The sequence below is a fragment of the Crotalus tigris genome, unplaced genomic scaffold (assembly GCF_016545835.1).
Source record: "Crotalus tigris isolate CLP2741 ecotype Arizona unplaced genomic scaffold, ASM1654583v1 scf7180000024432.2438137, whole genome shotgun sequence".
Lineage (NCBI taxonomy): Eukaryota > Metazoa > Chordata > Lepidosauria > Squamata > Viperidae > Crotalus > Crotalus tigris.
The window spans coordinates 272,798-289,399 of NW_024100599.1; the positions used below are offsets into that span (position 1 = coordinate 272,798).

The window sequence follows — 16,602 nt, forward strand, 5'->3', positions numbered from 1 at the left end:
ACTACTAACTGATAACGTAGTGTGACAGGAACACTTAACCAGTGAAGCCCAAGACTTTATGACTAAAGACCCTTGGAAATGATGATTTTCATGTATAGATCTCTAGGTTTCGTCAGATCACTAGACTGACTAAGATCTTGAGTTTAGCTGTCTTAGTACCCCACATATGTTCTGTAGATAATTTTTTCTCTAATAGATATATGAATCAAATTACTGAGTCCTGGATAGATTCGCCCATTAATATAATGTCTTCCACATCTAATGAATTCCTTGAGAATTATGGTAGCTGAAGTCAAAAATATCTAGAACTACTAGATTGGAAGAGTATACTCAAGATAGTTTATATCTGAAAAGGCACTATAAGCTTGTCTTGGAATTTGATGTTGACTGAATTGATTGACAAAGTAAAACCCACTGGGATTGGCTCGCCCTACCTGTGCCAGCAGAGGAGGCAGGGCGAGGTCCAGCAGAAGGGCCTTCTCTACCTTTGCACGTGCTCTCTGGAATATCTTGCCCCCCACCCAACCCCCGGAGTGAGGTCGGCTCAAACCTTCCAAAGGAGCCTAAAGACCTGGCTCTGCCAGTTAGCTTGGGCCTCCAATGGGGGAGCATCACAGTGGATGTGATCGACCCATTAACAACAGAGCCATCTCTCCCCTATCCTGCTCCCACCCTCCCTATCTTTTAATTGCACTTTTGTACTAGCTTATTTATATTTTTAATTTATATAGTTTTTATCTTTTACAATTGCTTCCAGAGTTACCTTGAGGTAAGATTGGCGGCCAATAAATTTTACAAATAAATAAATAAAATTAATTAGTCTGAAATTTCAGACTAATTAGTCTAAATAAAATTGTTTACTAAGGTGCCATGCAATAAATCAAACTAACAGGAGTACATGGAAAAATAAGATTCACTAAATGGGAATTCTAATTGAAGTACGTTATTTGAAATCCAAACAACAAAATAATGACTAAACTACTGCCAAAACAAAATATGCAATTAAAATACTATACTGGCTACTGACTTTTAAGTTATTAACCAATTATTCTAAGAAAGGTCATTAAGTATTAAATTAGATATTTAATTCTTTAAATATTCAATAATGATCTTAATGAGCAATAAATAGGTCAGTGGAAATGTTTCAACAGTTGTTTTTCTGCTAATTTTAAAATATAAAAAAGGTTCATCACATTGGGAAAATATACCTTCCTGATTTCACCCCTAACAAATTCAGATTCCATAATTTATTTTTGGATTCTTACTGAAATGTCAGTTAAGATGACCATATAGTATTTCAGAGTTTTGTTACATGCAGTAAACAGAAGAGCTGGACTGTGTACATTTTTTGCTATTGTTTACTTTTTCAGTTTATCTTTCTGCACATTTGGTGATATTTTGGGAAAGGAAAATTAAGTCGAATTCACATTGCAGTAGTGTATGTTGGCATAAAATTGATGCTTCTATACTGCATGCTATTTCTGTAATATATCTCCCAATAGTATTAAAAATAGTTGGTTATATACTTTTCAGAATTTCTTTGCAATCAGCATAGTTTCCTACTGCCGAGGATTTGGATTTTTCTTTTGGGGGGGGGGGGAATAACCTCTTTGATTAATAAGCACATTTAATATGAAGTAAACCCCACTGATACTAATATAAAGCTTTGTAAATGGATGGATAGACAATTAGATTTAAATATTCTATTTGTTAATATTATGAGGGCCACTGTTTTGATGGAAGGCCACTTTCCAGCCAATTTAGTTCAACTGAATACAATGTAGCTCCATTGTTTTAAATGCTGCTTCAAGAGATAGCCTTCATGTTTGGAAAAACCAATAATATAGCTCTTCTAAATGACTTATGTTAACATTAATAGCGCAATAAGCTTGAATGCTCAGTGCTCTTTCCTCCCCATTGAACAAAAATACATTTTGAGAAGACCAGGATAGTATTTTTCATTTTGCAGAGCTACTTTTCTGGTTTTCGTTTTGATTTCATTCTTGGTTTTTTTATTTTGTTTTTGTTTTGATGCCTCTGAATCAGTTTTTGACTCCCAGCAATTACATGGAATAGTCTCTTCAATTTTCTTGCAAGGTTCAGAAGTGAGATCTCTTCCAGATCACTGGAACTCTTAACACTAGTATTTTTTCAGCCATAAACACTGGGAAAAAATGGAGAAAATTACAGATTTGTTCTCAAGACACTGAATGGTATGGTATTTTATGCTCTAGTCTAGCTGACTGTTTTAAATCAATGGAACACACACAGCTAAAGCAATTGGAGCAATGAAAAAAAAATCTTGTTAAAGTACCCACACAATTTAAACACTAATTTAGTAAAGCAAATGACTTGAGGAAGTTAATAATATGTTTTAAATAGATTGTAAATCAGAACACACAACAGGGCTTTGTTTACTTCTTTCAGATTTTCTTGCCACCCTTTTTTCCTGTGGCAATTTTGTTCTTTGCTTCATTAGGATTGGAAGCAATAAATTATGCTGTATTTCTGTTTAAATCTCAGCATGATAGTGCAAGCAGAAGTTGCTGATTGATTTAAATGCAGAGCATTTGTCAGCTTAGTTTTATTTTACATCTTCTGAAAACCACTTTTTAGAATTTATTCAGAAGGCAGCATGTCCCTTTATGTCTGTCTTGCTTTAGGACTAACCAAATTATGGCAGTGCTACAACCAAAAGAAAGGATGAGTTGGACTTTTTTGTGCTTTGATTCAATTATTTATACCATCTAAACTGTATCTAGAAATGAATTTTATTGATTGAAAGAAACCTTGTGGCCAAAGACCCATGAAAGATGGTCATTTCATTTAATCTGCAACAAAGAAATCACATATTTATAGAAGAAATGCAATTGCCAGGAAAGGTCACGGTAACCCATTTTGTCTTCTCTCCTGCCCCCTTATCTTTAGTCACCCAAATTTGTGTGAGGTAATATCACTGACCTCACATTCCTGCTTGTGTCATTGCTTATCAACAACAAAAGTGGAGAAAGAAGTAGTGCAATAGTAGCACTTACTTTTTGATTTCTGGATAGCTAGATATTAGTGGCTGAGAGAGAGAAGGAAGAACTGTTGCTGTTCTGCAATATTCTGCAGCCAAATGCTTGTAATGCTGCCTCAAATAAATAACAATGATAGTCACGTCTGTAAGCTTATCTGCCTACAACTGGTACTATTTTCCCTAAAAATTTCCATAGGATGCTTGCTTACTGGTTTACTAAATCAAGACTTGTTGTGCCTTGGGACTGATGCATTTGATTAATAATTAGCTGCAATGTCAGTTTTGCTTGCTGTTGGCTTAAGTGTGCATAGTAGCTCTGTGTATTTTGTCTGCCTATTATGAACAGGAATTGAAGCCTATTGGTACAACTCATAACAGAAAGGCCAAGCCTTTTGTTGCAGCAGCTAACCTTGATGACAAAAGGCAGGTAATGAGTTCTGCCTATAATTCTCCAATTGGGCTTTATTCGTCTGGCAATATACACGATGCTCTTCATGGACAGCTGCGTGGCCTGATCCCTAGTTCAGCTGAAAAGTGAGTACCACATTGTGAGATGGCCTCTCATCACTACTTTTGGTATCCTTGTTTTTTATATTGTTGAGTCCATCTCTTCCTGCCTTTTGCTCTTTTTTCTTTCCTGATCTTCAAAACTTTTTTAAAAAGTGCCTTTCAAACTTTCAAATGAATATTTATGTGGGAAGGACTAATATTTTGAACATACTTTTCTAGAGAACTTTCAACATAAAATTTATGTGTAGCTGCAACATGAGTTCAACCTAGCCAAAACAAAGCTAAACAAGCACCAAAAGTATAATTCTATGCATATATACATGCTATAAACTGAAACCCATTTACTTTTAATCTGACTTTCATCTGAATAAACATAACAGGGCTAAACCTGCACATCATACAGACTTCAACTGGTGTTGTTTATACTGATGTGTGCAGTCTACTCCTGAATGCTTTTGTTATTTTAAATCTGCATATTTCATGGGACTTGCTTTGTAGAATGTGGAGTAGGACCAGCAGCTTTAAAATGCCTGACTTTAGCTAGGCTATAACCTTCACTCTGTTTTTCTTCCAATAAAAGGAAATATGCTAATACTACTACTCTACAACTTACACTCCATAATTTTCAATGTGTGCATTATCTTATCTTCTTTGGAAACAAATAATACTGTAAGTTGCTGAAAGTTGTTTTGTAACCCTTTCCTTTTTTTCCAGGATATAGGCTACTTTGAACACAAACATAATGTTCGACCTAAACCTTTCGTAGTCCAAAGCCCAAGCAGGTCATAAGTTTTGCCTGTAACTGATGCATGATTTTTTTTTTCTACAATTGGGTTGTAGGGGTTCAGTAATATTGCTACTTCAGTATGTTGTAAGTCCTTCTAATGAATGAAATGCTTGCTTCACAGCTGTAGTCAAACAGTGATTCCCAAGTAATAAAGAGATCCAGTTCTTACATCATGCAAATTCATGGTAAAAAAAATGTAGCATACATTGATTCAAGTTACAACAGCATCTTAGGCCACAGAGTTCCCAAAATTTTATTAAGTTCAATAGATCTTGCATCAGAGGACATCTGTATATAGTCTGTGCTAATGAAACAGATAAACGTTAAGACATTTATTGAGAATAAAACAAGAAAATGGACTTTTGTTGTTTTGGTTTAATGCATAAAGAATATGATTTAATAGAAGTGGTACTTTCCTTTATGAATTCCTACATTGCTTTAAGGATTTATGGAGGATGACATTTGAGAATTGAAAATATATAGCACAATTACTTTGCAATATATAAGGAAACCAAGTATCTGTACTCTGGTTTTAATTTCTTTTGTCATTCAGTTGTATTTAGAAAACAGTGTGTAGCAAGACAAAGTTTGAAAATTATAACGCCATGTCTACCTAGCATTTTTTTGTGTTTACCTAGTAACACATAATATCTGCAAACAAATGACTGGAAATTCATAGTTACTTGTGCATCCTTTTATTTCCTGACACTGCTAATGAGGGCCCTGTTGCTTAAGGCCACGTTTGTGGTGAGAGTGTTGACAATGTATTTAAGTTATTAACGTTAACCCTGCCATTGACTGACAAGCCTGGTTCTTGTCTTCTAAACCTTGGCTCTGGGTCTTGCCTTTTTCCTGAGGAATGCCACGTGTGGCTCTCCCCTTCTAGGGATATTTGGCTGCGAGATCTGGCAAATGAAAAACTGCATGCTTGCTTGGAGCACATAAGGCTTTGAATTTCTTTGCCTTGCCTCTGATAGTAAGGAATGTGTTTTCTTGAAAAGTATGCTGGTATGATCTTATATGAATTCCTCTTGACAACCTTGAATTAGTTGTGCATTTTGATTGCAATTTTGTTAAAGGATCTGTGGTTTAGGAAATGTTATCATTCATTTCAATTAAAAATATTTTAGTATTTCTAGAAATATTTACTTACAGTTGTGTCATTCAGTGAATATTTGCAATCATATAAGATTTGTGATAATAACAGACTGACTTGTTATTGTTTGAGCTTGGACATGCCAGTAAATGTTGGGAACCATATGTATTTGATTGGCAACATTCAGCAAAAGTGATGAGATTTAGATTTCATTTCAGAAGTTCACAAAACGTGACACTTTTAGTATTTACCAGATTGTGAACATTTAGCCTTCAATCCAATCCACAGTGAAATTGGTTGATTTCATGCCCTAAATACATGTGATTTCAACCTTGTAGCCCAAACCTAAAGTATACCTGCTCATCTAGATGCAAATTCCAATGAAACAGTGAGATTTGTTGATGAGACAATGGCAGATTTCTAATGAAAAGTGAGGTTACGCTATATTTCCAGGTTAATGTCTAAGAGGGGAATTGGATTTAAGGTCACTACTATGACCTTTCATGTTGGTATATCCCCTCATTTTCCAGAGTATACATTGAAGTTCTTCATTATGTATTTATTCAGAATCATTGCAAAGTTTTGATTGTAATCACAAATCAAGAGATAGCAACAGGCAACATAATATTATATAGATTTTAGGAGGACTGGAGATATTTTCTTTCCACATTGAGAGTTCGATTCTGAGCCATAATGTTTGTTATCCTCTTAACGGAAATCCGTATATAACACCTAGCATAATCAACACTTTAGGCTAGCTTTCCACATCATAATTACTTCCTGATTTCTTGGTACCATATCATGCAGAAATGCCAGCCAGGTATTTTAAAATATCAGTGAACAAAACTAACCTCCCATCAATGTTCAGTAAATGTTATCACTTTTTTTCCCCATTATGCAATATTTGAAAGGGAACGACTGTGACTATATGTTTAGTAGTTCCTTAATTTTGTTGCTTAATATGTCCAAACTGATTTATTGCATTCATAGCTGAAACATTGTGTCCAAAAGGACTCTAAGCCATGTTGTATAATAATAAGAGACTTTAAAGCTGATCTTCAGCATTTTCTTTATTGTCTATATAAAGTGATCTATCATGAGAGCCTGCTTTTAACATACCAATGTATGTATTTTTTAACATAACAAAGTACTGTATGATTCATTTTCTGGATTTTGACTAATCCTATTTTTAATTAAATGACCTAAAATCTTACTTCCCCTCCCCTAAACATTAGACAAGAATAATAAAATCAGTGTTGCCAAAGAGTTATTGCATTTAGCAATGACATTTTGAATGATAATATTGCAATGAGCTTAATTGTAAACATATGTTTATGTAGTTTTGATTTTTGGACCATTGAATATTTCATCACTATAATATATAAACGCTGCAAGAGCATGCATATTTTTCCAATGTGAAATAAATGCAAGAAAATATATTTGCATAGTTTAATTATTTTCTATGGCATCACAATTTAAATATTTAACAGCCTGGTTTTCAGAGTTCTTTTTTTTTAGAACATCAGAATTCAGAATAAGATATATTTATAATGACATCAAGAAATTTTTAGGAAACAGATTACAGTACACTGAAATGGCTGCAATATTATGAAAATATTGCAGGCATACCTCAATGGGATTATATGTATAATCCTGGACTGAAGGATATGAATATTGTTGTTGCTTTTAAGGCTAAACTGGAAAACCTCAAAAGGTTCCAGCACTAATATTAAATTGGCTGAACCTGATCAAATTAACTTTTAACATACATTTTAGTGGATAGTGATGAGACTTGATCATACAAACTATGAGGATTTTTACAACAGATTGTACACAGCAGAAAGCATACACAAAAGCTTGTGCTGAATTCTTGTATTTGCATCCTCTTTTCTCTTTAATCACTCTAGAAACTGCATGTGCCTTTTATTTACCTTCTGTTTTCACTCTGATTTGAATCACGTATGCAGTACTCCCTCCGGTTTTGATGGCAGCAGTGGACGTAGCACTCCCTCTTCCATTAGCACTGTTAGCACTATCTGTCCTACTGAGTTGAAAGCTGCAGCTAAGATGGCCCCCAACATTCCCTTAGAAATGGAGCTTCCTGGTGTCAAGATTGTGCACGCTCAGTTTAACACTCCTATGCAGATATATTCAGATGACAATATTATGGAAACACTGCAAGGGCAGGTTGCTACAGCACTTGGGGAAACACCCTATATAAGGTAATGGGAGCCATCCTGTGTGCTTAGCATACTGCATGAAGAATGCTGCCCATGTGCCAGCTATTTGCTTGTTATCCATTAAGGCTTGTAAGCATAGTTATCCCATGCCCCTTTAAAGGTCTTTTCTCATTTGTTCAGTGAAAGAACACTTCACCTGTCTTCAAGTCATCAAAAAAATCATACTATTGGCTATTCTTGCTGTTGATCCCTATCCTGCCTCTGGAGCTTCTGCTATGTGTTGGATGTTGGTATCTTTATTTAGATTGAGCATAGCCTGTTAAGCAAAGCCACTGATTAAATCCTGGGTCAACTGCCCTCCCTCTTTCTCAATATTGTTCTTGGCATAAACTGTAGCACAAGCCATTAAGCAAATCATGGACAGGAGGAGGAGGAGGAGGAGGAGGAGCCAGATGCTGTGGCTTCCTCATGTTAGCACTAACCTGCAGTGGATCTCTAGGAAAGGGAGCAGGAGAAGGAAGTTGACTCTGTCAGCTCTTTGATGTCATCAAGTATTACCATACAGGCACCCAGACTGCTTACAATCATACAAGCTTCTCCAAAAACCAAAATAAAAGAAAGAAAATAAACAACCAACAGGCACATGGGGTTGGAAGTGGCAGTTGTGAGAAAATAAGGAGGAGCTCTTGAACTGCAGCGATTAATCTCTCCTCCTTATCAATTGTTAGTTGGGCTACTTTTAAACACAAGTTTAACAGTCTTCAGAAAGAATAATCTATGTTCAAAAGCAGACTGGGAAAACTGACAAGTGTGATGGGGAGATCACACTCTTAAATAGCAGAAAGAAGGCTGGCTCTTTCTTGCCTTACTTAATACATCCCCACTGCTGTTCAGCCTGATCCATGTCTCTGAGCGAGGGATCCTGCTGGCTCATCTATGAACATGGGGCAAGAGCTTGGTATGAAAGAATCTGAAGTTTACAGTGCCAAAGCAGGATGACCCTGGAAGACCATGGCCAGGGATTACAGCGGAGGGAGCATTTCTGCAGCAATCTCCAGTGACCCATAAGTGCTGGATGATTTCATCTCCTTTATTAATCTTATCTGAACTGCAGACTGCAGATATCTGTCCAAAAATTTGCTTAGCTTCTTGAAAACAAAAATAGAATAATAGAGAAAGCCTGGATCTCATTAGAGATCTCTTAAGTCCAGTTTCAACTCTTTTTATTTTTTCATGAGCTGTGTCCCATACTAGAAAATGAAAAAGCTTAAAGTACATTAAGGAAAATTTATTTCATTCTCATTATGAAAATTGAATAAGATTGTATCAGTCTATAGTTCATATTTAAATTTATAATTGTAGGTATATTAAGGTTTTGGCCAATTTATAATCAGAAAGCTTTATCCATCAATGAAGTTGGGTACTATACAATCCTATGCATAAAATTGCATTAAGAATTACTCCGAGGTAACTGATTATTTATAATTATAGTTTGTGGCTGCATTCATATATATATATTTCTAAAATTTGGATTTTAGCAATCCAAATTTTAGATAGATAGATAGATAGATAGATAGATAGATAGATAGATAGATAGATAGATAGATAGATAGATAGATAGATAGATAGATAGATAGATATATGCTTTCTGTTGATTCCTGTCTCTCTTACTAATTAATTGACAATTTTCCTGGATTATTAATAAAGTTGGTTCTGTCTGGTGTTTATTAATAGAATTTTGTTTAGGAGGAAGGGAGAAACTGGTCATGCTTTATAGAACAAAAATACTTTGAAGGTAACACTAATTAAATAAAGGTCATTGGATGATCTTGTTCTTTTAAATTGCTCCAACACTGGAAGTTTTTAAGAAGAGACTGGACAGCCATTTGTCTGAAATGGTATAAGGTTTCCTGCCTGAGCAGGAGGTTGGACTAGATGACCTCCAAGGTATCTTCCAACATTATTATTATTATTAAATACATTCTGAAGGATCTTTTCATCAGTGAGATAGCTAGCTCAACATTGATTTTGTGCTTTTTAAATTGGATGTACGATATTTTATGCTTTTAAATTAACTGAGTTATGACAGTTCCAAAAACAATGCATACATATTCTTGAAGGCTACATGTATTTAAATTATGTGACATGTTTAAATTGCCAACTTGTTTCATTTTTGCATGTGTTTTATTGGGGCTTTTTATAACAAAGCTGGAATTATGAATGAAATTTTCACTGATTGTATTACAAATAGCGAAACCTGTTTTTGAAAACCATTCCAGAAAAAAAATAATTTGAAATGCTTTTGTTGTTGGACTTTGTTTTCATTAGATTCAAATATAGGGATGGTATCTTTCTGCTTGGGAATATTTTATATATAATAACTAATACCATCCTGAAATTTTCTTTGGAACATAACAGATCAAGATATAAAGTGAATAGGAATTATATTTAGAAATATTACAACTTGCAAGTTTAAACATTATGTACTTTAAACTACTTTTATTTAATTTATGCATTTCTGAAGGTCCAGGAGTTACACTGTCTTGATTTTCTAGATATGTTTGTTGACATCTAATGCATTTCAGGGGATCATTTTATTTTTGATTTGTTTAAGTGAAGATGTGATCATTTGCTATTGCTTCTAATTTTTTATTATATTGTTACATGATTATTTTTAGTATAATAATTTACTTTTTAATCTTTTTAATTTACTTTTTATTATCTGTTTTGAGCAAAAAAGCGGTAGTATCAGGGTTTTCCAATGCTCCAGATCAACATATACTAAAAATGTAGAATATACTCTGGGGAAGAAATTGCTATCTGTTCCTTCCCTCCAAAATGAGTTCTATCTAAACTTTTCAATCTGTATACATCACAGCTTGTCCTAATGCTAACCATATGCAGGGGCAGAATTAAGTTACTATAGCTCTTTTCTTGTTTTATGAAGCAAGGGCAATAAAAATCAAATTGTGGAATAATTTATAATTATGAATCTGATCCTAAGAACCACATAGAAAGTTCTGCCTACTCAAAAAACATTTGAATTCTCGTTCTCAATAAATTTCAAGTATCAGACAACATATATCTATCAAAATCACAAAGGCTTTTAAAAATGTTTTACGATATATTGGGTATTTTTGACCACCGGAAGGTATTTAGAGCCCGTCATTCCAAATGGCCTTCTGTAAACCCAAAACTCTCAGTGTAACTGAAGTAATTTTTCTGAACTCACACTGTATTAAAATGAATATATGAAGGGTGTTCCAAGAGTCATTTTATATGTGCGTGTTTATGTCCTTCTATAACATCCTTTAAGGATTAACTACCTTTATTTCATACTTGCCTGGACTTTGCAGTGAGCCAGCACCAGCTGCAGTGCCTCAGTCTGATGTTTATAGGATGCTACATGATGATCCTCAAGGACCCAGCGAACCACGGCAGTCCAGTTCTTTTAAAGTGCTCCAAGACATGGTCTCTGAAGAATCTGGTTAGTTATCATATTATATCTTTCACTGTTTAAGTTATAGGAGGGAACATAGAGCAGCTTGCTAAATTTAGATATTTTGATTCTGGTTAGTATCTATATGGAAGACCATAGATGACTTAAATTCCGAATACAAGAAAGCACTCAAAAGGAAGCATAAATAAAATATGTGATTATATCAATAAAAATATAAGTCAGAAGTATTACTTTAAGAGAGGCCATTAAAAATAGTATTTTTTATGATACAAAAAAGAGAACAGTAAAGGAGAGCTAAAATAAAATACATTTTAATAGAAAGGAATATACTATTTTAAGTGCACTTCTATACTGTACTGTTTTAATCAAAACAGTTATTATACTGTGTTATTTACTATAGCGTGTTTTTAAAAATTTATCTAAGGAATCAACATGGAATGTATGTATCCTAATCCAGCCCCATTAAGCTGTTGCTCTTTTAAGGTGTTAGCTACCTGTGAGATCAAATTCCTCTTGACACTCACTTGGAGATTATCTTAATTGCAAATGTAATACCAAATAGAAATAGGAATAGGAAAATTTTAACACTGAACAGGGGCATTCTTAGATAGAAGCAGAAAAAAAATCAAAGTGCAACCACGAAGCATGTAAAATAGAGCAAGACATTGACCACATGGACGTTGCTGCCATCTTGATTTTCTTGATCTCCCCCTGCATCCACCCTGACACTGAATTAAAATTGTTTATTTATATTTTTAAGGAAAAATGCAGAAATTACTGATCTTTTGTCAGTGTATTGAATAATTAAAGAAAGGACTAAATAGCTAAAAATTCTATGATTAAGTTTTCCTGTTCTCTGTTATACAGATTAGTATCCCTCTGATTATTTTAAGGACGGAAAGTGATAGTTAAAAGAAAACTTTTAAATGTTTTGGTCTTTTACTTTTCTAGAAAATCTCTGTTAGTTCTGCAAGAGGCAAGAATATCTGGGAAAAGCTTCCCAGAAAAAAAAAATCTCATTCTTCCACCAAAATCATACTTCAGAGACAGGCTTTTGATAGATGCTATAAAAGGAAATGATGAAATACCGCTTCCTCAGTTATTTCTTCCCTACCTTCAAGGGAGTTATTTGAACCTGCTGATTGGTAATCCATCATTCTTACCCCCCACCCACCCCCGAAGGTGTGGAATAGACATGATGTACAGCAATTTTGAACATCTCTATTTTTGTTTGCTTTGTTTCTATTTTTATGTCTTCAAGTCAATCTTGACTCCTGGAGACTGCCTGGACAGGTCCGTGCATTTCTCTTGCCAAGATTTCAGAAGTGTGATATGCCATTGTCTGCTTCCTGGGGCTGAGATAAATTTACTAGCACAGGTCACCCATTTGGCTTTGTGTCTAAGGCACAAGAGTTTTCCTTCATAGTCTCCTGTTTTTTAGTCTGGTACCTTAATCACTATACATCCACCTGCTACCTTATTTGAAGTTATATTTATTGGATGCCATAGACAAAATTCTAAGAGTGATTGTTCCAACACCATGGGAACAATCAGATTGGAGGAAGGAAACACCAGACCGGAGGAAGGAAAGTTCCTTGAAACCTAGTAATTTCAATGAAGTTAGCAGTGATGAAAACACCTGCATTCCTATTAGAATAAGAAAAAATTATTTGCTGCCTGCAAATCAATATATACAAACAGACAGATAACTGAATAGTGAAGAAACTAAAAATTGTTGTATGTAAGCAGATTTCATCGGTAAAATTATTTGTGAAAGAGTGTCTATTATAATGAAAAATCCTAACATGGGATGGAAACAAATGTTTATACATTTTAAACTTCTAATGGTAGTCATTTAAAAGTCACTCAAGACTATATATATTGCTTTGTTTTGTTTGCAGAAAGTCGTCCCAGTGGGACAAGGAGTGTAAGAGCACCCGTCACAAAGACAGGTGCTGGTGCAGGAAGTGTGCCAAAAGTGCCTTTGTGTGACAAGTGTGGAAATGGCATTGTGTAAGATATTTCACTTTCTTATTGTAGATTTGTAACATTGGTTTTCAAAAGAGTTTATAACAACCTGTTACGAAAAGAGATATTTCTCATTTATAATCTTAAAGTAAACGTTCATTTGTTTACATTCATCATTAATAAATACAGGTAGTCCTTGACTTACAACCACAATTGAGCCTAAAATGGCTGTTGCTAAGCAAGATAGTTGTTAAGTGAGTTTTGCCCTATTGTACAACCTTTCTTGCAACAATTGTTAAGTGAATCACTGCAATTGTTAAGTTAGTAATATGGCTGTTAAGTGAAACTGGCTTCCTCATTGACTTTGCTCGTCAGAAGGTTGAAAAAGATGATCACATAAACCTGGGACACTGCAACCATCATAAATACATATCAGTTGCCAACATCTGAATTTTGATCATGTGACCATGGGGACCCCGCAACAGTGGTAAGTGTGGAAAATGGTCATAAGACACTTTTTTCAGTAACTTTGAACAGTCACTAAATAAATGATTGTAAGTTGAGGACTACCTGTATTCTGAGGTTGAGCCAAAACAACGCTCCCAGAATAAACATTCAGTTTTCCCCACTAGATTAAAATGTAAAAGACAGGACATAAAAGCGGAGGAGGACAAAAAGGGAAGAGGACAAACAAAACAATTGATTCCTGGAAACCTCACAAATGAAATCAAAATGCCATATTATTAATGACACATTGTATATATTTGTTCTAACTTACTTTTAAAAGGTTGAAGAAAGCATGGGGCCTTGCTATAAATAAAGCCCACATGTCCTGTGTGCGCAAAGCTTTTTTTTAATATTTCATTTAACTCCAATTGGGAACCTAACCAAGCTACCCTTGTAGGATGGCAATCATAGAGATTAGAACCATGTCCAAGAACATGGTAGAGCTGAAGAAGACTGAAGTTCACAATTTATTGACCCCTGGGAACCTAAGCAGCAGACTTGTCATTGATTTCTCTGTCCCAGTCTCTGAAAATTGCATTCAGCTGACTTTTTCTTTCTGTTGTTTTTTTTTTTATTATTCATTTAACAGTGGCACAGTAGTAAAAGCCCGTGACAAGTACAGGCACCCAGAATGTTTCATCTGTTCCGACTGCAATCTCAACCTGAAGCAGAAAGGTTACTTCTTTGTGGAGGGGCAGCTATACTGTGAAACTCACGCCAGGGCTCGCATGAGGCCCCCGGAGGGTTATGAAGCTGTCACCGTTTACCCCAAGGCTTAACTGTTTGGAGAGACACATGCCTGCATGCACGCCCAGGGCATTCTCAGCTTACAGCAGCTCTAGGGCTAATGGCCTAAATCCAGCAAACTGCTCTTTGCGAGGGGGAGGGGAAAGGAGGATAGGATGGAGGGCTCAGGGAAAAGGATTGGGGGTTTTAGTAGACCATTCTGGGTCTGGAATAGGGGATAGGCTTTTCCAAGACTTTATCACAATGTCTGCCAGCGTAATCTGACAGGAGTAAACATAATAGATTGTACTACATTAAGCAAAATAAGTTCTTCCACATGGGTTATATTTTTTTCAGATGTTTGCACACACATTACTAAAAAAGGATCCAATCCATTGATGTTCTCATCCTCCAAGCCACAAACACAAATCCTTTATGTTAAGGACACCTACCTGCTACAGCAGTGGTTCTCAACCTTTTTAATGCCGCGACCCCCAACCGGTTGTAAGTTGAGGACTACTCAACTGGTTGTAAGTCGAGGACTACTCAACTGGTGCAGCACCGTTTGCAGAATGGGATTTTTGGCGGGCTCAGCAGGGCAGAAACAGCCTGGACAATTCCTATTGGCTTTTGAAAGCCAATAGAATTAGACTCTATTCAAGAGAGCCTATTCTATTGCCTTTCAAAAGCCGATAGAATAAAAGGGAGTAGCACAGCTAAGGAAAAGGGGGAAAAAAGTGGTGGACTGCATTGTTTGGCAACCCCCGTAAAATGGTCGTTCGACCCCAAATGAGGTCCCGACCCACAGGTTGAGAACCACTGTGCTACAGCCTTGCGAGCATTGATTTGCTTTTATATCTGTCAAATCTCTTATGATAAATCAAATGTGTTGCTCCTTCCTATCCACATGCTTGCTGGTTTTCATGACCCACAGTACTACTTTTGCCGTCTCTTCCTCATCTGCAAGGCAAAGTATACTGCTTCTAGGGAGAAGGAGGTGTACCTGAAAGTATATCTAAATGCATAGCCATTAAAACTAGCAGTAGCAAACCAGATAGAGACAGAAATGAAGAAGATTCAGAGCAGCAGGAGAGGGCAACAGTTTCATATTGGCAATAAATGGTTTGCTGCGATAGAAACACACTTTAGTATAAAATAGGCCCAGCAAAAAAGCAAGTTCTTTTTAAATCAGCCATGAATCACAAAGCTTCTGATTATTTTTTTTAAAAACTATTTTCACAGTTCTTATCAACTGCATTTTTACTTGCTCTGCCAAGTTTTTTTCAGCCTGGTGCCTTACAACTTTCCCGTGTTTGTTGCTTGGGAAGCAAAAGAGGAAAATAATTCCTAGGCTGAAATAATGTGAGCTATTTGTTTTTATCCCTATTTCCTTTTGCTGCCTAAGCAAATCAATTAGGGAAAGATCAGCTAGGAAAGCAGCAGGCCATTGAATTTATAGCTAAATGGAAATGGGATTACATTTCTGGAATGGTGGGATTTTCTGCCTCTAATCTGGTGTTAGGGATCTATATATGTAGAATGATGTAGTTCTGAATACACACTTGCTCTTCCTTTGCAACACTATCTGCTCCTCATAGTGGATGAGCAAGCACATGTCCATCCAGGATGCTAGCTGCAACTGTACTTGGGTCAGGAGCTTTGCTTATGATGTTCAGTAGGAATGTGCTGTTCAAAATTAGGATTTTAAGAATCTTGTTGACCACAAAAGTATGTTGATGTAGGTCTTACATACATTGAAATTATGATGGTTGCTGATTATTAAGAGTTGCAATTCTGTAGGTTTCTTTGATTTCTCTGTAGAAAGGCAATTAAAAAAGCTTTTTTAAAAAAATGTTTTCTAGGAGTGGTTTCTTTTTGCAACATTACCATTAACCATATACAGAATACAAGACATGTGAGAAATGGTGACATTTATCGCCAACAGGTTTTTTTTTAAGGGAACAAGGGAACACCACAAATTAACAGCAGTTAGCTTCTCCATGGGCCCAAATAATTTCAAATGTTTTTAGAAGAAAGCTTTCTAAGGTCAAGCAGGTTTGGCCTATGTCTTAAGAAGCTGACAGCAGGACTGTTGAGGTGACAATATGTAAGTAAGCATTCTTAAATTAAGAATAGCCTACTTTATCTTGAAAAGAAAAAGCCATGATAATCCTCCAAGGGAAAACAGTCAAAATCTATAGTAAAGAATGTTTTTATTAGGACCAACTTATTATTTTAGTCTGATATACGTGGTGTGTCTGTGACCAGTAATAAAGATATTCATTACTTAGAAATAACCAAAGCACCACCAAACCATGCCAATGTGTGAGTGTTGTGAATGTTTTAAAA

General features: G+C 35.5%; 1 protein-coding gene across 3 annotated transcripts in view; it reads left to right on the top strand.

Moving 5' to 3' along the window:
* The window catches only part of PDLIM3 (PDZ and LIM domain 3), a 31,051-nt gene extending 16,415 nt beyond the window's left edge, over positions 1–14,636 (top strand). The window contains exons 4-8 of one of the 3 annotated variants that reach the window (XM_039330748.1): positions 4,244–4,311; positions 7,380–7,634; positions 10,949–11,079; positions 12,954–13,065; positions 14,117–14,636. In XM_039330748.1, the coding sequence (XP_039186682.1) occupies positions 4,244–4,311; positions 7,380–7,634; positions 10,949–11,079; positions 12,954–13,065; positions 14,117–14,306 (756 nt within the window). In that variant the 3' untranslated portion in view covers positions 14,307–14,636. Of the gene's footprint in view, positions 1–3,365; positions 3,554–4,243; positions 4,312–7,379; positions 7,635–10,948; positions 11,080–12,953; positions 13,066–14,116 lie in introns of all 3 variants that reach the window. The other 2 variants (XM_039330749.1, XM_039330750.1) reach the window with 2 other exon arrangements.
* The last annotated feature ends 1,966 nt before the right edge of the window (positions 14,637–16,602 follow it).